This window comes from Vipera berus, assembly GCF_964194415.1.
Source record: "Vipera berus genome assembly, chromosome: Z".
Classification (NCBI taxonomy): Eukaryota; Metazoa; Chordata; class Lepidosauria; order Squamata; family Viperidae; genus Vipera; species Vipera berus.
The window spans coordinates 2,454,672-2,478,179 of record NC_138205.1 but is presented as its reverse complement, the minus strand read 5'-3'; the positions used below and the strand labels follow the sequence as shown (position 1 = coordinate 2,478,179).

The following is a 23,508-nucleotide window of genomic DNA, read 5'->3' as shown; positions in this document are numbered from 1 at the left end:
GGTCGTAGTCGTAAGTCGAGGACTACGTGTATTTAAAATGACTTGTGAACGTTTTTCCACATTTATGACCCTTGCAGCCTCTCCTTGGTCACGTGATCAAAATTCAGACCCTTGGGCAATCGACCCGTATTTATGACGGTCGCCGTGTCTCCTGCGGGGGCGGGGTGTCACGCGATCCCCTTTTGCGACCTCCTAACAAAGTCAACGGGGAAGCCAGATTGACTTAACGACCGGGTTACTAACTTAGCAACTGCGGCGATTCACTTAACAATTGCGACCAAAAAAAAAAAAAGGCAGTTAAGATGGGCCAAAATTCACTTAACGGCTGCTGTCTCCTTTAAACCCGGCTGTCGTCATAAGATGAGGACTACCTTCCTGGACGTGAGGTTCTGTTTCTTTTTTTTTTTCCCCGCAACACAAATGTCCTTTTGTGTGTGTGCGCCGGCCGCAACGGTGTCGTGACTCAGAAGCCTCGCGCCTTCGCCCCCAACTGACCTGTTATGAAGGAGCCGGTGGGCATTTGGCTGTAGTTGGCCCCCAAGGTGGGCAGGCCCCCGCCGGGGGTGGCCCCGAAGGAGCCCCCGAAACTAGGTGGGGTGGCGTAGGGTCCAGGTGGGAAGGCCTGCGGAAGGGGGGGAAAAAAAGACGGGGAGGGGGACACAAATTAGCCTTCCAGTCTCGTTGCGTTAGGCGATGGGTGGCAAATAAATGAGGAAAAGTAAAGTAACATAAAATATTAAAACGAAACGAAACTGAAGTTCCAATCCCGCCGCCAGGGGGGGGGGTGAAGAAAGCCAGGGCGAAGGGACCCGGGTTCAAAAGCAGCAAGAGGGATTCCCCCAACCATCCACCCTCCTGGGTTCACTAGCTGCAGAGGAAGGAAAACAAAAACGACGTTTCCAGTATTAAAACCTAGCCGAGAATAGCAGCGGGAGCTGCTCGGTCTGCACCTTCGGGGGAAAAAAGAACTTTCCTTCCTCGTGCCGATTTATCTTTCTTTCCAGCTTTTCCCAGCCAGCCGAAAGGGGAGGAGGGCCGAGAAATCAAATGGGAATTTTGCAGCCTCAGATGGCGCCCTGCCTCAACCGGGGCGAAGCAAGGCGATGCCCAGAGAAGAGGATCTTGGCAGATCACGGTTGAAGTGTGTGTGTGTGTGTGGGGGGGCTCCTCGTGGGGGTGGGGTCTCCGAGCTTGGTGGTTTTCTGGCAGACATTTCGTGACCCAGAGAGCAGCAAGGACCCCACAGTCCTTCCTTCCTTCCTTCCTTCCTTCCTTCCTTCCTTCCTCCCTTCCCTTCCCTTCCCTCCTAGCACTGATGAGGTTCCCTAGTTGGGTCATGAAACGTTTGCAAGGAAACCGCCCGGCTCAGAGAGCACCCAGGACCCCACAGTCCTTCCTTCCTTCCTTCCTTCCTTCCTTCCTTCCTTCCTTCCTTCCTTCCTTCCTTCCTTCCTTCCTTCCCTTCCCTTCCCTCCTAGCACTGATGATGTTCCCTAGTTGGGTCATGAAACATTTGCAAGGAAACCGCCCGGCTCAGAGAGCACCCAGGACCCCACAGTCCTTCCTTCCTTCCTTCCTTCCTTCCTTCCTTCCTTCCTTCCTTCCTTCCTTCCTTCCTTCCTTCCTTCCTTCCCTTCCCTTCCCTTCCCTTCCCTTCCCTTCCCTCCTAGCACTGATGATGTTCCCTAGTTGGGTCATGAAACATTTGCAAGGAAACCGCCCGGCTCAGAGAGCACCAGGGACCCCACAAAGCAAGATGAAGTCATGATGTGGACACCCCATTTTGCCCCCTATGGTAATTCCAGGGGAATTGGGGGGGGAGATAGAGATAGCGAGATAAGAGAAAGAGTAGGAGAGAAAGAACAAAAAGGGAGAGAGGGAGAAAGAGTAGGAAAGGGAGAGATAAAGAATAAGGGGGAGAGGGAGAGAGAAAGAGTAGGAAAGAGAAGGAATAAGGGAGAGAAGGAAAGAGAGAAAGAGTAGGAAAGAGAATAAGGGAGAGAGAGAGAGTAGGAAAGGGAGAGAGAATAAAAGAGGGAGAAAGTAGGAAAGGGAGAAAGAATAAGGGAGAGGGAGAGAGAGAGTAGGAAAGGGAGAAAGAATAAGGGAGAGAGGGAGAGAGAGAGTAGGAAAGGGAGAGACAAAGAATAAGGGAGAGAGAGAGGGTAGGAAAGGGAGAAAGAATAAGAAGGAGAAAGTAGGAAAGGGAAAGAGAATAAGTGAGAGAGAGTAGGAAAGGGAGAGAGAAAGAATGAGGGAGAGAGAAAAGAGTAGGAAAGAGAAAGAATAAGGGAGAGAAGGAAAGAGAGAAAGAGTAGGAAAGAGAATAAGGGAGAGAGAGTAGGAAAGGGAGAGAGAATAAAAGAGGGAGAAAGTAGGAAAGGGAGAGAAAGAATAAGGGAGAGGGAGAGAGAGAGTAGGAAAGGGAGAAAGAATAAGGGAGAGAGAGAGTAGGAAAGGGAGAGACAAAGAATAAGGGAGAGAGAGAGGGTAGGAAAGGGAGAAAGAATAAGAGGGAGAAAGTAGGAAAGGGAAAGAGAATAAGTGAGAGAGAGAGTAGGAAAGGGAGAGAGAAAGAATAAGGGAGAGAGGGAGAGAAAGAGTAGGAAAGGGAAAGAGGGAGGGAGGGAGAGAGAGAAAAGGTTGGCATTTACCGGAACGCTCTGGGTTTCGTTCCCCTTGCTTGCTAAGCGGCTCAGGATGCTGCGCTCGGACATCTGGAGCCGGGCGGCGATGGGAGGGATGCGGGAAAGTGTGGCGGGCAGGCGCGTCACATCGGCCTTCATGTCGCTGAGCAGCTCCTCCAACTGGTTCAGCACTGGCCCAGCCGCCGGGAAGAAGGAGGAGACAGAAGAGAAAGCAATGTCCATCAGGGCCAAGGCTAGCGATGACCTTCCCTGGCGGCCTACGCTTCCTGGACCCCACCGCCTTCCTTCCCAATCTCAATGGGAACAGAGAGCTGGAAAGGGACATTGGGAGGTCGTCTAGCCCAACCCCGTTCAAGCAGGAGACGGTAGGCCATTCTGGACAAATGTCCGGCCTCTTCTTGAAAACCTCCAGCTTTGGAGCACCCACCAATTCTGGTGGCAAGCCGTCCCACTGAATAACTGTTCTCAGTTAGGAAGTTTGGTTCTATAGGATATGGAACCATAAATTTGGAAGGGACTTGGAGGTCTTCTAATCCAGCCCCCTGCTCAAGCAGGAGACCCTATCCCAGGGGTAGGCAACCTTGGCTCTTTTATGACTCATGGACTTCAACTCCCAGAATTCCTGTGCCAGCCAGGCTGAGGGGAAAGGGAGAGGTTCCCAAGCTGAGCCAGGCTGGCTCAGGAATTCTGGGAGTTGAAGTCCGGAAGTCACCAAGGGAGCCATAGTTCCCCCATGCTGACTTAGGAATTCTGGGAGTTGAAGTCCACAAGTCCTAAAGGGGGCCATAGTTCCCCCATGCTGGCTCAGGAATTCTGGGAGTTGAAGTCCACCAGTCCTAAAGGGGGGGGCCATAGTTCCCCCATGCTGACTCAGGAATTCTGGGAGTTGAAATCCACGAGTCATGAAGGGGCCATAGTTCCCCCATGCTGGCTGAGGAATTCTGGGAGTTGAAGTCCACCAGTCCTAAAGGGGGGGCCATAGTTCCCCCATGCTGACTCAGGAATTCTGGGAGTTGAAATCCACGAGTCATGAAGGGGCCATAGTTCCCCCATGCTGGCTGAGGAATTCTGGGAGTTGAAGTCCACCAGTCCTAAAGGGGGGGCCATAGTTCCCCCATGCTGACTCAGGAATTCTGGGAGTTGAAATCCACGAGTCATGAAGGGGCCATAGTTCCCCCATGCTGGCTGAGGAATTCTGGGAGTTGAAGTCCACCAGTCATAAAAGAGCCACAGTTGCCTACCCCTGGTCTAGGGGAAGGGGCTGAAGTCAGAAGCCCCTCATCCAACAAGGGAAGGAGGGCCCCAAAACAGCCAGGAAGCAGGAGATACAGGTAGTCCTCCACTTATGACCAAAATTGAGCCCAAAATTTCCCTTGCTAAGCGAGACGGCTGTGAAGAGATCTTTGGCCCCATTTGATCCCCTTTTCTTGCCAGCGAATCGCTGCAGTTGCTCAGTTAGTGACCAGGCTGGTCAGCGAATCCAGCCTCCCTCACTGACTTTCCTTGTCAGACGGTCGCTCAAGGGGATCACGTGACACCCCCCCGGGACGCTGCGACTGTCGTAAATGTGAGCCGGTTGCCAAGCGTCTCAATCTGGATCACATGATCCTGGGGAGGCTGCGACGGTTGCTGAGGGTGAAAAATGGTCCTAAGTCACTTTTTCCAGTGCTGTTGTAAATTCAAACGGTCACTAAGTGAATTGTCGTAAGTTGAGGACTACCCGTTCTTTTATTCAAAGAGAACTCAATAGCCCAAAGGCTAAACCCTGGCGATACTCATGTGATGCTTGTGAAGGGAGACGAGCGAAGATGACAAGGAAACAAAGCAAAGAAGCAAAAGGCACCAAAATTATGCAGCCAGTGACGTCTGTCTGTCCATCCTCTATCTATCTATCTATCTATCTATCTGTCTGTCTGTCTGTCTGTCTGTCTGTCTGTCTGTCTGTCTGTCTATCTATCTATCTATCTATCTATCTATCTATCTATCATCTATTTATCTACTATATTCTACCTCTATCTTCTATTTATCATCTATTTATCATTTATCTATCTTCTATCTTCTAACTCTATCTTCTATCATCTATTTATCATCTATCTCTATCATCGATCTTCTGTTTATCATTATCTATCCATCTAGCTTCTATTCATCATCTATCTATCTATCTACTGTTTATCTATCATCTATATCATCTATATTCTATATCTATCTTCTATCATCTATATTCTATCTCTATCACCTATCCTTCCATCCATCATCTATCTATCTATCTATCTATCTATCTATCTATCTATCTATCTATCTATCTATCTATCTATCTATCTATCTATCTATCTCTCCCTCCCTATGTCTATCTTTATCTATCTATCTGTCTGTCTATCTATCTGAGATGTGACATTTTGATGGGCACAACAGTGGATCAGGACAATTCACAATACTTGACGAAGGATGCAAAGCAGACAAGAAGGGCACCCAGCTAGATATCCCAGAAGCACCCGCTTTCGAAAGTGAGAATATTTTCTGCCTGTTTTTCTCTGAAGGTTCAATCCAGGGCACTGAGTGATGTTTCCACCCAGGCGGTCCCCAACCTTTCCACCTTGCGTGACCCGCTTTCGAACAGGCTGCGGAGTGGGGGGTGGGGTGGGGTAGTTGAGGACCCCGGTTCTTCCGCCCCCCCCCTCCCCCAGATGCTCATTCCAGAGTTCCTGGGGGACGCTCCAACAGGGAGGAGAGAAAAACCTTCAGGAGAGATTTGAAGACACCCCCCTTCCTCCGGAGATACTTGCGGGATACTCCGCGGACAGACCAGAGCGGAGGTACACAAAAGATGCACAAAGAGCAGGCTCAAGGAGACGACCACACACCGTGGCTTTGCACAGCACGACCGCACTTTAATGGATTCAGAGTGGGGAAGGGGGATACAGAAGAAGGATCCACACACAGAGGCTGGGGTGGTGGTGGTGGCGGCGGCGGCGTGTGTGGCAAGGGGAAGAGTTACGTGGACCGTCCTCGTCGCGCCCGCCTCCCTGCCCGCCTCTTACCCTTGTGTAGGACGGCGTTGGCGGGCTTGTTGCCGGCCAGCGACTCCTTGGACAAGTGCTGGTGGCTCTCGGCCAGACACTCCACCTCGGCAAAGCGGGTGTTGAGGGCCATGGCGGGGTGGCTGGGATCCTGCGTCATGTTCAGGTAGGCCGCCCGGCGCAGCTGCTCCTCGATCACCAGGGCCTGCTCCAGCAGCTGGCAGGAACAAGGCAGGGGACAGGGTGAGAAGGCGGCGGGCACCCCGGAGAAGGCAGAAGGGGCCTTTCCCGTCGACGTACGGCGCTTCGTTTAGGGACCGTAGGGAGTTTGAAAAAAAGCAACCGAGGTCCCTTTTTCACACTGAACGGCCGTCGCGGCCTTCCCCCCGCCCCCCCCCGGGCTCACGTGATCGAAACTCAGCCGCCTCGTATTGACGACGGTGTCGCAGGGTCCCGGATCACGTGATGAAACACACACACCCCGCCCCACTGACAAGCAAAGTCAAATCGGGGGAAGCTGGATCCACTTACGGGCCGCGGGAGCGATTTAACCACGGCGGCGATTCGCTTTGAGCAAGGCGGCCAGAAAAGGGGCGAAATGGGGCGAAAAATCCCTTGAAAAAAGATTTCTCACTTAGCCAACGCAACTCCTGGACTCGGCGGTGGTTGACCTGCATTCAGCACAGAGCAGGGGGTTGGACTAGAGGACCTCCGAGGTCCCTTCCGAGGGTTATTGTTACAAAAAAGCAGCTGGAAGGGGCCGGGCCTTGTCCAAGCGATGTATCTGCTCATCCAAATGTCTTTATAGGCCGTCCTCGACTTACAACCACGACGGAGCCCAAGATTTCCGTTCCTAAGTGAGACGGTTAAGTGAGTTTGGCCCCGCCTTGCGACCTCTCTCGCCACCGTTGTTAAGTGAGCGACTGTGGTTGTTAAGTGAGCAGCAGGCTTGTTGAGTAAATCGGGCTTCCCCATTATCTTTGCTCGTCAGAAGGTCGCAAAAGGGGACTGCCTGTCCTTGGGACACAGCGACAGTCGTAAGTATGAGCCCGTGGCCAAGCGCCCGAATTTTGATCACGTGATGTTGGGAAGGCCTGTGACGGTCGCAAAGGTGAAAACTGGTCCTACGTCACTTTTCCCAGGTCCGCCGTAACTTTAAACAGTCACTAAACGAATGACTGTCACTCAAGGATGGTCTGTATTAAGGTTAGGTTTGCCCAACATGCAACACTTGATTAATGTGGGTAGAATAGAATAGAACAATAAAATACAGAATAGAATAGAGTAGAGTAGAGTAGAGTAGACAAGAATAATAAAATACGGAAAGGAATAGAATAGAATAGGGATAGGAATAGGAATGGAATGGAATGGAACGGAACGGAACAGAACAGAATAGAATAGAGATTAATAGAACAGAATAGAAATTAATAGAATAAAATAGAAAGGAATAGAATAGAATAATAAAATACAGAATAGAGTAGAGTAGAGTAGGGTAGAGTAGAATAGTTTGTAGAATAGTTTGTAGAATAGAATAGAACAGGATAGGATAGAATAGAATAGAATAGAATAGAATAGAATAGAATAGAATAGAATAGAATAGAATAGAATAGAATAGAATAGAATAGAATAGAATAGAATAGAATAGAATAGAATAGAAAATATGGAATAGAATAGAATAGATATTGGAATATAAAATAGAATAGAATAGAATAGAATAGAATAGAATAGAATAGAATAGAATAGAATAGAATAGAATAGAATAGAATAGAATAGAAAAATACGGAATAGAATAGAAATAAGAATAGAATAGAATAGAATAGAATAGAATAGAATAGAATAGAATAGAATAATAAAATACAGAATAAAATAGAATAGAGAAGAGTAGAATAGAATAGAATAAAAAAATATGGAATAGAATAGAATAGATATTGGAATATAGAATAGAATAGAATAGAATAGAATAGAATAGAATAGAATAGAATAGAATAGAATAGAATAGAATAGAATAGAATAGAATAGAATAGAAAAATACGGAATAGAATAGAATAGAAATAAGAATAGAATAGAATAGAATAGAATAGAATAATAAAATACAGAATAAAATAGAATAGAGAAGAGTAGAATAGAATAAAAAAATATGGAATAGAATAGAATAGAATAGAAATAAGAATAGAATGGAACGGAACAGAACAGAATAGAATAGAGATTAATAGAACAGAATAGAAAGGAATAGAATAGAATATAGAGTAGAGTAGAATAGAATAATAAAATACGGAATACAATAGAATAGAAATAAGAATAGAATAGAATAGAATTAGGAATAGAATGGAACGGAACAGAATAGAATAGAGACAAATAGAACAGAATAGAAATTAATAGAATAGAATAGAAAGGAATAGAATAGAATAATAAAATACATAATAGAGTAGAGCAGAGTAGAGTAGAATAGAATAATAAAATACGGAATAGAATAGAATAGAAATAAGAACGGAACGGAATAGAATAGAATAGAAATAAGAATAGAATGGAACGGAACAGAACAGAATGGAACAGAATAGATTAGAGATTAATAGAACAGAACAGAACAGAGCAGAACAGAACAGAATAATAAAATACAGAATAGAATAGAAAGGAATAGAATTAGAGCAAGAACAGAACAGAACAAACTTTATTGTCACTTCAAATGTAGACTAATCAGCCTACATTAAAATGAAATTTCATTGCACTCAGCTCTCACGGGCTCCCCCCCCCTCCAACACACAGGGGACGAACCCAGCGTAGGATTGTGCCTACAGCCACATGTGCCGACACAGAGAAACCGCTCAGCCTAGCAGTTGCCTTCGCCTGCTTTTCAATTTACCAAACCGCCACCACGACCGACCGCAGCCCAGCCCTCCCCGCTGGACGGAGAACGGAGCCCCGTCTCTCTCTCGGGCCGAGGGAGGGGCCCGCTCTCGCTCTCTCTCCTCCCCCACCTTGAACCTTCTGGCCAGGAACTTGTTCTTCATCTCCAAGAAGTTCCCCTTGTTGGCTTCGCTCTTGAAGGGCTCGTTGATGATGGCGAACTGGTTGTCGTTCTGGATGTCCTGCCAGCGAGCATAGCCGTGCCTGCAGGGGTGGGCGGGTTAAGGGGGGTTCTCCACAGTCGTAGGCGGCAGCCTGCCGAGGGCGGCCTCTCAGCCACAGAAGAAGGGAGCCCTCTTCCTCCTCTTCCTCCTCCTCCCTAGCGCAGAGGCCCCCAACCTTTCGGGCACTGGGGACCCCCGGTTCCGTGGAGAGAGGTTTTTCCGCGGACCGGAGGGGGCCTGGTTTCGTCTGCTGCCTGCATCCCACGGATGGGGCTTCGCTTGTTTGTGCAGACCGGTTGCTGGTGTGCTGCAGCTCGGTACCGGTCCACAGAACCAGGGTTGGGGACCTCTGAACTAGGGCAGGGGTCCCCAACCTTTCGGGCACCAGGGGGGACCCCCGGTTCTGTGGAGGGAGGTTTTTCTGCAGACCAGAAAGTGCATGGTTTTGTGTGCAGCCTGCATCCCCTGGATGGGGCTTTGCTTGTTTGTGTGGACTGGTTGCTGGTGTGCTGCGGCCCGGTACTGGTCCATAGACCGGGGGTTGGGGACCCCTGGCCTAACCCCTAAACCTAACCCCTAACCCTTAAACCTAACCTTAATCCTAACCCTAGCCCTTAAACCTAACCTTAACCCTAACCCTAGCCCTTAAACCTAACCTTAACCCTAACCCTAACTTAACCCTAACCCTTAAATCTAACCCTAGCCCTAAAGCAGAGGCCCCCAACCTTTCGGACACCAGGGACCCCCCAGTTCCATGGAGGGAGGTTTTTCCGCGGACCGGAGGGCGCCTGGTTTTGTGTGCTGCCTGCATCCCGTGGATGGGGCCTTGCTTTTTTGTGTGGACCGGTTGCTGGTGTGCTGTGGCCCGGTACTGGTCCAAGGAAAAGGGATTGGGGACCCCTGTCCTAAACCTTAAACCTAACCCTTAAATCTAACCTTAAGCCAAACCTTAAACCTAACTCTAACCCTTAAACCTAGCCCTAAACCTTCATCCTTTAGGCACGTCTTTCCCGATCCAGGTAGATCCGTAGAAACGAGTATGGTGCGCATGCCTGAACAGCGGAGGGGGTGGGTGGGTTTGAATTCCTGCCCGAATGCCTCAGTAGAAGGGCAGCTGTTGGTGTGTGTGTGTGTGTGTGTGTGTGTGTCCTTGGCGTGCTCTGGGTGGTTTTCTTGCGTAGGGCTTTGCCACCTCTTGCCCGGGTCTGCCTCAAGACTGTGTCCTTCTGTCCTTTTCGCTTCCCCGCGAAGGCTGCCCTGTTCTCTCCACCTTCACCCGGAGTCACCGGCAACACCCCCACCCACCCACCCCCGCCCCCCTTTCCCAACGTTTAAAGGATACAGGACGATGCCGGCCAGCAGCCAGTAGTCATGTCGGCGATGCCAGATTTCGTTCAGCTTGCTGGAGGAGATGGCGGCTCGCTCCTCGTTCTGCCAAAGGGTGTGAAGTTCTAGCCAGAGAGAGCAGAAGAAAAATCGCCACTGGTCGGTCTGAGAAACCAGCTATAAATCCTCAAGTTTTCCCCCCCCCACACACACACAGGAGGTTTTACATTCCCAACAGTTGGGGTTACTCCGCCCCCACCCCCCCAATCAGGACTGAATTTACCTGCTTTTTACAGGTCGTTTTCCCACTTATGGTCACAACTGCCCCCCCCCCCAATTTTTTGTTGCTGAGCGTTCTGTCCCAGCCCACGTGTGTCCTGGTTGTGCTCAGAAGGAGAAACCCCCTCTTCCAACAAGAAGAGCCGCAAGAAAAAACCAACTCATTTTACTCTTTACAGACCTGAGTCAATGTCCAAGGCCAGGGGTAGGCAAACTTGGCTCTTTTATGACTCATGGACTTCAACTCCCAGAATTCCTGAGTCAGCTGACTCAGGAATTCTGGGAGTTGAAGTCCATGAGTCATAAAAGAGCTGAGGTTGCCTACCCCTGTCCAAGGCGAACAAAACACCAAAACTCGATCCTCAACACAAATGGTTACCTTTGGCAACCCGCACCTCCCACACCTTCCCTTTTTATAATTCAGCCCAGGCGTGGCTTCCTAATGCCCCATTGCATCCCTCTGCCCTGCTCTCTTTTCGGCTTTCGGCTTTAAAAGAAAAGTGCGTATAGTCAAGGCTACGGTCTTCTCAGTCGCAATGTATGGCTGTGAAAGCTGGACCGCAAGAAAGGCCGAGCGAGCGCCAAAGTATTGAGGCCTTTGAATTCTGGTGCTGGAGAAGACTCCTGCGAGTCCCTCGGACTGCAAGGTGATCAATCCGGTCAGTCCCAGAGGAGATCAACCCCGACTGCTCTTTGGAGGGCCAGATCCTGAAGCTGAAACTCAAATACTTTGGCCACCTAATGAGAAGGAAGGACTCACTGGAGAAGAGCCTCATGCTGGGAAAGGTTGAGGGCAAGAGAAGAAGAAAGGGACGACAGAGAAGGAGGTGGCTGGATGGAGTCACTGAAGCAGTAGGTGTGAGCTTAAATGGACTCCAGAAGATGGTAGAGGACAGGAAGGCCTGGAGGAATGTTGTCCATGGGGTCGCGATGGGTTGGAGATGACTTCACAACTAACAACAACAATATCATCTATCTATCTATCTATCTATCTATCTATCTATCTATCTATCTATCTATCTATCCGTCCATCCATCATCTCTCCCTCTACCTATGTGTCTCTTTTTCTATCTATCTATCTATCATCTATCTATCTATCTATCTATCTATCCATCCATCCATCTTCCATCCATTTTATGTATCTATATATGCATCTATCTATCATCTATCTTGAGCTTAAATGGACTCCAGAAGATGGAAGAGGACAGGAAGGCCTGGAGGAATGTTGTCCGTGGGGTCGCGAGGGGTTGGACACGACTTCGCAGCTAACAACAACAACTCTCTTTTCTTGCCGGCGCCTTCGTGCAGCCTGGATTTCTCCCAGCTGTGCTTCGTCGCTGTCCAACTCAGACTCCCAGCACAGTTGTGTCTCAGCCTGAGCGGGAGTAGAGGGGCCGGGCTCCATGTCCGACTGTAAGTGTTGGAGCTCCTCAGAGCCTTCCTCAGACTCTGATGTCACTGCAGGCCCCTCCTCCTCTTCCTCCTCCTCCTCCTCCTCTAATTCCTCAGACTCAGCTGCCAGATCCACTGGCTGGCGAGGAATCAACAACACTAAAGCGAGACACTTGCTAAAGGAGTTTTGCCCCATTTGACAACAGTTCTTAAGTGAAATGCTGTGGCTGTTAAGGGAATCGCACCATCAGTTGAGCCAATCCGGCTTAGCTTGTCAGAAAAGTCGCAAAAGGGAATCACGTGGCATACATGCGGGCGCGCGCACGCGCACACACACACACACACACCGGAACGCCACTACCGTAGTAGGTGTGTGAGTCAGTTGCCGAGTGTCAGAATTTTATTCACGTGCTGCGACGGTTGTAAGCAAGAGGACTAGTCCTAAGTTGCTTTTTTTTCCAGTGCCGTCGTAACTTGGAACTGTTGCTAAACGAATTTTCGGTCGTGGAGTCGAAGACTAACGGTAACCCCAACCCTGCAAAGTTGGCTCTTTCCCCAAGCTCTGAGATAAGTCTTGGGCGTGGGAATATTCAATATTCAATATTCAATTGATATTCATTATATTCAATCCATTATATTCAATTTTTAAAAGTCTTGTTTTTTATGCTGCTTTTATTTTAATTTTTTTAGGGACAGTAGTTTTAACTGTACCCTGCTTAGAGTCCATGCTGAGTGGGAGTGGCCTTTATGAGCCCAAATGTGTTTGTTTAATTAATTTATTGGCCACCCATTATACCGTGGGGCTATATGCTCTGGGTTGCTTACAGCAATGAAAAGGGAGAAATGAAAAGGATTGATTGATTGATTGATTGATTTGTTAAATTTATTGGCCATTCATCTTGCTGTGGGGCTATGATCTGGGCTGCTTACAATAACAACAACAACAAAAATAAATAAATAAATGGAGAAATGAAAAGAATTTATTAACCAGTGGAACAGCCTGCCTCCAGAAATCGTGGGCGCTCCATCCCTGGAGGTTTTCAAGAAGAGGCCGCTAGACAGTCACTTGTTTGAGATGGTATGGGGGTCTCCTGCTTGAGGAGGGGGCTGGACTAGAAGACCTCCAAGGTCCCTTCCAACTCTATTATTCTATTCTATTCTATTCTATTCTATTCTATTCTATTCTATTCTATTCTATTCTATTCTATTCTATTCTATTCCATTCTGTAATTCTATTCTATTCTCTTTACTATATTCTATTCTATTCTATTCTATTCTATTCTATTCTATTCTATTCTATTCTGTTCTGTTCTGTTCTGTTCTGTAATTCTGTTCTATTCTATTCTACTTTACTATTTTCTATTCTATTCTATTCTATTCTATTCTATTCTATTATTCTATTCTATTCTGTTCCTTATTCTATTGCATATTTTCTATTCTATTCTATTCTATTCTATTCTATTCTATTCTATTCTATTCTATTCTATTCTATTCTGTTCCTTATTCTATTGCATATTTTCTATTCTATTCTATTCTATTCTATTCTATTCTATTCTATTCTATTCTATTCTATTCTATTCTATTCTATTCTATTCTATTCTATTCTATATTTTATTATTCTATTCTATTCTATTTGCCTTGGTGCCTTGGTGGAGCAGTGGGCTAATGCCTCCTTAAGTAACACCAGCTGCCTGCCATTAGTGCAGGTTCGCATCCCACCAGGCTCCAGGTTGACTCAGCCTTCCATCCTTCCCAGGTAGGTAAAATGAGGACCCAGATTGTTGGGGGCAATTAAGCTGACTTTGTAATAATGCCGCTTGGGGGGGCCCGAAAGCCCTAATAAGCAGGCATATACATAGAATGAAGGCTACTGCTAAGCTTGTAAGCCGCCCTGAGTCTTCGGAGAAGGGCGGGATATAAATGGAATTAAAATAAAAAATAAATAAATATTTCTTATTATTCTATTTTCTACTCTGTATTTTCTATTCCATTCCATTTCCTAAATGTAACAAGTAGCAAAGTGATGGAGCGACAGAAGCAGGGGAAAAAAACACCCAGATCAGATCTCCGCCATGCAGACGCCCTCTTACCCGTGAAGCCACCATCCGCAATGTTGAACATAAACCGAGGTTTCTCCATCCTCTCTTCCCTCTTCCCGTTATTCCGGTTCTCATCTCTGAGATTGACAGTTCTGGACTCTTTGGCCGCCTCCCGCTCCGATTTGACGTCTCCTTTGAGGACAAGAAAAAAGGGGCCGGGCTTTGGACCAGATCCGCTTTTCCGCCCCTCCCTTCTCGCCTTTGGTCAGCAGGCTGACAAGCCGCGGCCAAATTCTACTCAATTCGCACACGCCACAATCTCTAGGTCTGTCTGGAGTGTGGACTACATGGAGTCCCGCCCCCTGCCCGAAGGAGCCAGCCAATGGCGAGAGGGGGGAAAGGCACAATCGGTTCTCTTGTCCTATCAAAAGAGCTTTTACTACCCCAGCCCAGCAGCCAAGACCAATCAAAGCCAAGGATCTAGAGCAAGGGTGTCCAACCTGGGCCACTTTAAGACTTGTGGACTTCAACTCCCAAAATTCCCCAGCCAGCTTGTTCAACCTTGGCCACTTTTAAGACCTGTGGACTTCAACTCCCAGAGTTCCCCAGCCAGCAAAGGTTTCCCAGAAGTCAGCATGGATAGGACAAGAACAAAGGCGGCTAGACTACTTTATTTCAATTTTGACTGGGTAACTTTCTCAATAGACGGTGGGAAGGCCTGGACGTAATATACCTTGACTTCAGCAAAGTGTAAAAAAAAGAGCTGGCTGGGGAATGATGGGAGTTGAAGTCCACAAGCCTTAAAAGTGGCCAAGGTTGGGCGTTTCTGATCTTGACCGCTGTCTCACCACCTCTTTCCAGCCAGGATGCAAGGTGGCTGACCCTAAACTACTACAGCCCTCGGTGCAAATCCTGCCCTGGCAGGAATTCCTGGCCGGCACACCTGTAAATCCCGCTTCCAAGCACACCTTACCTTTCTTGGGATCCTGCGTTTCCCCCTCCATCTTTTCCTTGCCGTCGTCGCTTTCCGTGGATTTGTCCTCGGCCACCAGCTTCTCCAAATCAGCATCTGGAAACAGGGGAGGAATATGAGGGAAGGGAGGGGGGGGAAAGGCCCACTTTGCAAAATGGCCAGGGTGATTTTTCCGTGCGCGAACACGGCCAGAGGCTTCAATGTCTCGGTGTGTGTGTGTGTGTGTGTATGTGTGTGTGCGTCCCCTTATTTTAAAATGTTTACTTAAAATATCTCGTTTCGTCTCTTGTTTTAACTTTCTTTCCCCCCACGCTCCTTTCGGCTTTTGGGCTTTCAAATCGTCCGAATAAAATAAAAATGCCCCCCCTAAAAATAAAAATTTAATTTGTATTTTTTTAAGAAAAAAAAAGCAAAGGTAAACACAACTCCTAACGGTCCGACGGGACCGCCTTCTTTCTCCTTTCTCGTCGGAAGGACCCCACCTACCCACCCACCCCGATCAACCCTCACCCAATTTCTCCTTTTCCTCCTTGACCGCCGCTTCGGCTTCGGCTTCTTTGTCCCTGACCGCCGTCAGGCCCTCGTCCTGGGGCTTTTTGGAAGAATCCAGCTCCATTTTATCCCCCGCGAAGGTGGAAGTAAGGGCCTGTTCGGGCGCGGACGGCTGGGAAAGGCAAGGCAGAGAACTCAAAAGGCAGCTCCCATCAAGGAGAGACCCTCTCACCCAGATAATAATAATAATAATAATAATAATAATAGTAGTAATAATAATAATAATAATAATAATAATAATAATAATAATAGTAGTAATAGTAATAATAATAATAATAATAATAATAATAATAATAATAATAATAATAATAATAATAATAATAATAATAATATATTCCCACCACCCTCGGCACCTCCACGCTGCCTCCAATTCCGTTTGCTTCTAGAAACGGACGAAGAATTGTTGTTGTTTTTTCCCTCTAGCCTAGCGAAAGACAAGCGCAAACCTCAGTCTCCATTTTCTCGCTGGCCTTGGCCTCCTTCTCCACCTTCTCTTCCCTGCTCTCCAGGTCTTCCTTTTCGGCGGAGAGGAGCCCGTCTCCTTTGTCGCTGGGGGCCGGGGTCGCTGAAGGAACGGAGGACACGGTAAAACTCGACCCGCCCTCCCGACGCACCACCGTCCGGGATGGAGTAAGGACGCAAGGACGAAGGCAAAGGAATACAACCGTCCCCTGGGCTAACGTCGTCGGATCCAATCTGGCTCAGCCCCCCCCCCCCGGCTTGCATTTACGACTGTCGCGAGGTCATCCGATCCCCTTTTTGGGACCTTCGACACAGCAAAGTCAAGGGGGCAAGCCGGCTTCCCTTAACGACCCCCCCGTGACTTGCTTAGCGGCCACCGCGATTCCCTTAACCTGCCGGGGCGGTGAGAAAGGCCGTAAAATGGGAGCAGCCGCTTGTCTCGCTTAACCACGGAAATTTGGGGGGGGGTGTCAAGTTCTGGTCCTTAAGTCGGGGACGACGGCCCCCTTAAGTCAACTCGCTGCTTCGCTTAAGGATCCAGCCTGAAACACACACACACACACACACACCACCGCCTAATTCTAATTTCTTCACAATGGAGGGGGGGGCTCATTTAGAGCAACTTACTCCAGTCCACTAGGTTAACAGGGACTAGCCTCTTGAAGAGGCAGCGATGAAATCCTGAATGGAAATTATCAGGAGAAATTCGGCTGCGTCCCTTTTGCCCGGCTTCAACGGGGCTGGGGTGGATTCCAAACACCGTTAGGCGAAAGGGATCCGGGGTTCGGGTCGGGTCCCCCCCCGTGACCGATCCTGGCTCCGCCTCTCCGGGGCGCCTCCTACCTGGCTTGGAGGTGCATGGCGTATTGGTGCAACTGGGGTCCGGAGTGGTGGTGGAGGTCTTGATGGTGGGGGACGAAGCCCGGGAGGACTTTTTGGAGTCAGCGCTGGGATCGGGCATCAACTCGGGCATGCTCCAGCGGCCGTTAATATGTTCAAACTCTTGCACCTATCACGAAAAAGCACACACATGCACACGCACACACACGCCCCCGTGAGCAATTTTATTCTGCCACGACAAAGGTTACGAAAAAGAAAGCCTTCCAACAGAAGCAGAGAAGGGTCTACCCCAGCAAATTCTTGGCTGGCATTTTATAGAACGTACAAAAACCAAGAAGCAGGTTGTTTAGTAAGACACTCCGGCGCAAGGGTGAAAGTGCTGGCCTAGAAACTAGGAGACGGGGAGTTCTAGTCCAATCTTAAGCATGAAAGCCAGCCTGGTAACTTAAAGCCAATCGCCAGGAGACGGTGAGTTCTAGTTCTACTTTAGCCATGAAAGCCAGAGAGGTGAGTTTGGGCCAGTTACCAGGAGACGGTGAGTTCTAGTCCCGCCTTAAGCCTGAAAGCCAGCTGGGTACTTTAAAGCCAGTCACCAGGAGACGATGAATTCTAGTTCCACTTTAGCTATGAAAGCCGGAGAGGTGAGTTTGGGCCAATTACCAGGGGACGGTGAGTTCTAGTCCTGCCTTAAGCACGAAAGCCAGCTGGGTACTTTAAAGCCAGTCACCAGGAGTCAGTGAATTCTAGTTCCACTTTAGCTATGAAAGCCGGAGAGGTGAGTTTGGGCCAATTACCAGGGGACGGTGAGTTCTAGTCCTGCCTTAAGCACGAAAGCCAGCTGGGTACTTTAAAGCCAGTCACCAGGAGTCGGTGAATTCTAGTTCCACTTTAGCTATGAAAGCCGGAGAGGTGAGTTTGGGCCAATTACCAGGGGACGGTAAGTTCTAGTCCCGCCTTAAGCACGAAAGCCAGCTGGGTACTTTAAAGCCAGTCACCAGGAGACGGTGAATTCTAGTTCCCCTTTAGCCATGAAAGCCAGAGAGGTCAGGGGTCTCCAGCCTACGGTCCGCAGCTCGGTACTGGGCCATGGTGTGTTGGCCACGGGAATAGCTGGCGAGCTCCCCTCCACTCGCAGAAGCGCTGCTACACAGCCAGCGGCGTGGATGCCAGCAGCCCATTGGCGCCTGTAGGCTGCGCGTGTGCACATTTCCCTGCTCCTCCCGGGCTGCCAAGCCGGAAAAGGTTGGGGAACTCTGGGGTAGGTGACCAGTCCCTCTCTTTCAAGGGGAAGGGAGGCTGTTTGTGGGGCAAATAGGAAAAGGAGGCAGGAATATTAGGTGTGCCCACTGCTTGGAGTTATTTGCAAAGATAGCACAGGCCAGATATAAATAAATACACGAACAAACTGGGGTCGACGGGGTACAGATTTGCAAAGGCGGCCTTGTATTAAAGGCCTCCAGGCCAGTCGGCGCCACCCCCTCACCCCCAAATCCTCAGAAAGAATGCAGAACACCTTCATTTAAACCAGGGCTCTTCAAACCTGGCCCTTGGATGACTTGTGGACTTCAACTCCCAGAATTCCTCAGCCAGGCACGCTGAATTCTGGGAGTTGAAGTCCACAAGTCATCCAAGGGCCAGGTTTGAAGAGCCCTGGTTTAAACCAACATGTCCTCCTTTTTCCCTTGGAGAAGGAAGCCTTGCTCACACCCGTGCCGAGTACCGGGAAGGGCAATGGATGATGGGTGCTTCCTCCTGACCCCATGCCCCACGGCGCCGTACCTTTTTTTTCACCAGAGACATGACTCCTATCCGCGTTAGGACTTGCTGTCTGGAGAGACCCTCCCGCGGCACCCCGTCGGCAAAGGTCTCTGAGCCGTCCGCCCCGGGTTCGCACAGGTGCCTCATGAAGAGAGAAACGTAGGCCCTGGAGGAGACATCAAGTCCAAACATCCGTCTCTACCCATTTAGAGAGAAACTCAGAGAAGTTCTTTACAATGTTGTTTAGCTGGCAAAGACGTTGAGCAGGGGGTCTTTCATGACTTGTGGACTTCAACTCCCAGAATTCCTCAGCCAGCGTGAGGGAACTGTGCCCCCTTTATGACTTGTGGACTTCAACTCCCAGAATTCCTCAGCCAGCGTGAGGGAACTATGGCCCTTTGATGACTTGTGGACTTCAACTCCCAGAATTCCTCAGCCAGCGTGAGGGAACTATGATCCTTTGATGACTTGTGGACTTCAACTCCCAGAATTCCTCAGCCAGCGTGAGGGAACTATGGCCCTTTGATGACTTGTGGACTTCAACTCCCAGAATTCCTCAGCCAGTGTGAGGGAACTGTGCCCCCTTTATGACTTGTGGACTTCAACTCCCAGAATTCCTCAGCCAGCATCATGGCAACTGTAAGCTGCCTGGGGAATGCTAACTGGCTGGCTGGGGAACTCTGGGAGTTGAAGTCCATCCATCTTAAGGTTGCCACAATGGCTGGGGAACCCTGGGAGTTGAAGCCCACCCATCCTACGGTTGCTCCGGTGGAGAGACCGCGACCTAGGCGCAGAGAGCGGAGACCTCCCATGCAGGGACCCAGGAACAAATCCTCGCCCTGGAGCTTCCGAAAGTCTCCCTCCCACCCGTTTGCCATCAGATTCTCTTCGTGCATCGTCATCCCGGGAGCAGCGGGATCTGTAGCGCTGGGCCCAGCTTGGCAGAAGTCACGCCTTAAGACTCGCCAATGCGCCTGGCCACCGCCTTGCCTTGCTCGGTGTCTGCTTGAGGGAGAGGCGGTCATCCCTTCAGGCCGCTCTCCAGGAAAACACAGACAGAAGCCTGTTTGGAGAGGAAGTCGGATGAGTAAGAACCATCATCATTTGGCAAACAAAGCAAAGCTGGTTCGCTCTCGTCTGGACTAGCGGGTGAGGGCAGCAGGCTAAAAAGCCGGAGACTGGGAATTCTAGTCCCGCTTTAGCCATGAAAGCTGGCTGGGTGACTTTTTTTCGGCCAATCACTAGGAGACCTGGAAATCTAGTCCTGCCTTATCCATGACAGCCGGCTGGGTGACTTTGGGCCAGCACTTCTGACACAAGACCAGGAGACTGGGAGTTCTAGTCCCGCCTTAGCCATTGAATGCCTGCTGGATGGACTTCTTTGGGCCAATCACCAGAATTCCTGAGCCGGCATGGGGGAACTATGGCTCCCTTGGTGACTGCTGGACTTCAAACTCCCAGAATTCCTCAGCCAGCAATGGCTCAGCTTGGAAACCTCTCCCTTCCCGCTCAGCGTGGCTGGCTCAGGAATTCTGGGAGTTGAAGTCCGCCAGTCATAAAGCGGCCTAGGCCTAGGGCAGGGGTAGGCAACCTTGGCTGTTTTATGACTTGTGGACTTCAACCCCCAGAATTCCTGAGCCAGTATGGATTCTTGGAAACCTCTCCCTTTCCCCTCAGCGTGTCTGGCTCAGGAATTCTGGGAGTTGAAGTCCACCAGTCATAGCAGCCTAGGCCTACAGCAGGGGTAGGCAACCTTGGCTCTCTTATGACTTGTGGACTTCAACTCCCAGAATTCCTGAGGCAGTATGGCTCATCTTGGAAACCTCTCCCTTTCCCCTCAGCGTGTCTGCCTCAGGAATTCTGGGAGTTGTAGTCCACAAGTCATAAAGTGGCCTAGGCCAGGGGTAGGCAACCTGGGCTCTTTTATGACTCGTGGACTACAACTCCCAGAATTCCTCAGCCGGCGTGAGGGAAACTTTGGCCCCTTCATAACTCGTGGACTTCAACTCCCGGAATTCCTGAGCCCGCATGGGGGAACTATGGCCCCCCTTGATGACTCGTGGACTTCAACTCCCAGAATTCCTCAGCCAGCCGAGGCTGAGCTTGGAAACCTCTCCCTTCCCCCTCAGCGTGGCTGGCTCAGGAATTCTGGGAGTTGAAGTCCACGAGTTATACAAGAGCCAAGGTGGCCTACCCCTGGCATAGTCATAAGCCATCAAGGATGCAACTAGAATGATCCGGGGGTGCAGATAACTAACAGTCACCTCCCCACGACCCATCACAAGACCCTCACTGGACACCCCCCCCATACCTGAAGCCTTTATAAATGGAAGAGAACCCCCCCCCCCACGAACACTGACATCCCCTAAGCTCCACTGAAGGTGTTGCCTAGCCTGGGAACTTAAAATGTTTGGAGACCGACCCGCCAGAGCTCAGAGATTGGACCTCCCCACTCGACGAGGCTGAATTGTCCAGAGTCAAAGAACCAAAAGAAAAAAGAAAAAAGAGCGATGGCTTGTAAACGACACGAGAAAGAAGATTTGGGCTGCCTTTTTCCCAGCGGAGGTTCAAAACTGGGACAGACTGGCGGGAACCACCGCCGCTTCCCGGAAGGGTTTAATCAGAGCGTGGATTCGCGCCAGGAGCGACGGAGATCCTCAAAAGCCGTCTCTCATATTCTTTCCCGGTTTTTCCCAGCTTATGAATTTAAGGGTGAACTCGTCTTTCGGATCGCAGAGCTGTTTCTTTTTAATAAGTTTTAAAAGATAAAAAAAAATTTTTAAAAATGGCGTGTTCTCCGGCTTGCATTGTTTCCGCACGCGCGGGCGGGCGGATGGTCGGACGGACGCACGGCGAGGGGGGCGCGTACTTGCAAGGTGCGAATGGCAAAGGTACCTACTTGAACTCCTTCTCCGTCTTGCCCCTCAGGTCGCGAACCAGCCACTGCGAGGTGAAGGCGTCCTGGGGGGGCATCCCCCACCGCATGACGGCGTTCAGGAAGGCCTTGCGCTGGCGGGTGTTGAAGCCCAGCACCTGGGGGAAAGGCAGCGCACGGGCCAAGGTCAGCCCCACGACGTACAGGCCGCCACCGCTGCCCCTCGACGCAGCGCGGGGCGTCCATGACTTACAACCGCTCGGCTAGCAAGAAAGTTCCCACAGGCCTACCCAGGGTCTCTCGCACCCGACACTCGAAGTTCGGACAGTTAGACACACAGACAGAGGGAGGGAGGGAGGGAAGGAGAGAGCGAGAAAAAGAGAGGGAGAAAGAGAAGGAAGGAGAGGGAGGGAGAGAGAGAGAGAGAGAGAAAGGGAGAGAGGGAGGGAGAAAGAGAAGGAAGGAGAGGGAGAGAGAGGAAGACAGGGAGGAAGAGGGACAGAGGGAGGGAGAGAGGAGGGAGGGACAGAGAGGAAGGGACATAGAGGGAGAGAGGGAGAAAGAGGGAGGGGAGAGAGGGAGGGAGAGAGACAGGGAGAAAGAGGGAGGGAGGGAAGGAGGGAGGGAAAGAAAAAGAGAGAGGGAGGGAGAGAGAGGGAGGGAGAGAGGAAGAGGGGGGAGAGGGAGGGAGGGAAGGAAGGAGGGAGAGAGGGAGGGAAGGAGAGCGAGAAAAAGAGAGGGAGAAAGAGAAGGAAGGAGAGGGAGGGAGAGAGAGAGAGAGAAAGGGAGAGAGAAAGAGAAGGAAGGAGAGGGGGAGAGGGAGGGAGAGAGAAGAAGACAGGGAGGAAGAGGGACAGAGGGAGGGAGAGAGGAAGGGACATAGAGGGAGAGAGGGAGAAAGAGGGAGGGAAGGAGAGAAAGAGGGAGGGAGAGAGACAGGGAGAAAGAGAGGGAGGGAGGAAGGGAGGGAAAGAAAAAGAGAGAGGGAGGGAAGGAGAGAGGGAGGGAGAGGGAGAGAGGGAGGGAGGGAGAGAGAGGGAGAGAGGAAGAGGGGGGAGAGGGAGAAAGAAAGAGAGGGAGGGAGAGAGGAAAGATTAAACAGGTCCTGCTCCATGAACGGCTCATAAACGCTTCCTCCGTTCCTCCCATTTTCAGTGTCCCAGTCAGACCTTTCTTTTTAATTTCGCATCCGTTTGATTCCAGATTCTCTCCCTCTCTCTCTCTCCTTTCTCTCTACCTCTCTCCCTTTCCTTTTTTCTCTTTCTCCCTCTTTCCTTCTTATTCTCTCCCTCCCTCCCCTCTCTCCCTCTTTCTCTCTTCCTTTCCAACTTTTTCTCTCCCTCCCTCCCTCTCTCACCCACCCCCCCCATTCCCACTGCGTCTCCAGAGAGCTTGGAATCTCACCTCGATGTTCCCGCCGACCCGGGCCAGAAGCGGGGGAAGAGGTTTGTCCTTCTCGTTCCGAAGCTGCCTCCTGGACTGGCGGCGACCTGGATTCGCGGTGGGAGACAGAAGCCAACGTTTCGATCGCTGGGAGGCATGCTCAGGAGCCCCCTCCCCCTCCCCAAATGGCCTCCCCTTCTCCACCAAGAAGCCTCGCCCAGCCTCAAGCTAGCAGCAACAACAAAAAGAACAAAATACATCCGGGTGCCGTAATTCAACCTTCAGACCTCTCTCCCTTCCGGCGCTGATGACGTTCCCTAGTTGGGTCATGAAACGCCTGCAAGAAAACCACCCAGCTCAGAGACCCCCCCCCAGGACCCCACAGTCCTCCTCCTCCTCCCTCTACTGTCCTCCCTCCATTCTACAAACCCCATCCCCCTTCTAGCGCTGATGATGCTACCTAGTTGGGTCGTGAGATGTCTGCAAGGAAACCGTCAAACTCAGGGAGCACTAAGGACCCACAGTTCTTCTTCTCTCCTCCTCTTCCTCCCCCCCCTTCTACCACTGATGATGTTCCCTAGTTGGGTCATGAGATGCCAGCTCAGAGAGCACCAAGGACCCCGCAGTTCTTCTTCTTCTCCTTTCTAGAACTAATGGATGTTATCTAGCTGGATCACGAAACGCCTGCTCAGAGCGCACCGAGACTCCCACCGTTCTCCTCTTCTTCCTCCTCCCCCCCTTCCTCTTCTTCCTCCCCTCCGCAGGCTCTACTACTCCCTTCCAGCACTGACGAGGTTGCCTAGTTGGGCCACGAAACGTCTGCCAGAAAACTACCAGGCTCAGAGAGCACCGAGGACCCCGCAGCAGTTGTCCCCCTCCTCCTCTTGCTCTCCTCT

General features: G+C 50.2%; 1 protein-coding gene across 3 annotated transcripts in view; it reads right to left on the bottom strand.

The window, feature by feature from the left end:
• LOC308678524 (chromodomain-helicase-DNA-binding protein 3-like) overlaps nucleotides 1-23,508 on the bottom strand; it is a 104,004-nt gene that overhangs the window by 2,064 nt on the left and 78,432 nt on the right. For 2 of the 3 annotated variants that reach the window (XM_081345749.1, XM_081345751.1), the window contains exons 27-39: nucleotides 22,634-22,719; nucleotides 21,254-21,387; nucleotides 18,376-18,520; nucleotides 16,600-16,765; nucleotides 15,741-15,859; nucleotides 15,253-15,406; nucleotides 14,743-14,838; nucleotides 13,821-13,961; nucleotides 10,076-10,184; nucleotides 8,641-8,773; nucleotides 5,687-5,882; nucleotides 2,655-2,818; nucleotides 496-622 (exon numbers count right to left, since the gene is read on the bottom strand). In XM_081345749.1, coding sequence (XP_081201875.1) covers nucleotides 496-622; nucleotides 2,655-2,818; nucleotides 5,687-5,882; nucleotides 8,641-8,773; nucleotides 10,076-10,184; nucleotides 13,821-13,961; nucleotides 14,743-14,838; nucleotides 15,253-15,406; nucleotides 15,741-15,859; nucleotides 16,600-16,765; nucleotides 18,376-18,520; nucleotides 21,254-21,387; nucleotides 22,634-22,719 — 1,770 coding nt within the window. The remainder of the gene's footprint in view (nucleotides 1-495; nucleotides 623-2,654; nucleotides 2,819-5,686; nucleotides 5,883-8,640; nucleotides 8,774-10,075; nucleotides 10,185-13,820; nucleotides 13,962-14,742; nucleotides 14,839-15,252; nucleotides 15,407-15,740; nucleotides 15,860-16,599; nucleotides 16,766-18,375; nucleotides 18,521-21,253; nucleotides 21,388-22,633; nucleotides 22,720-23,508) is intronic. The other variant, XM_081345750.1, reaches the window with a different exon arrangement.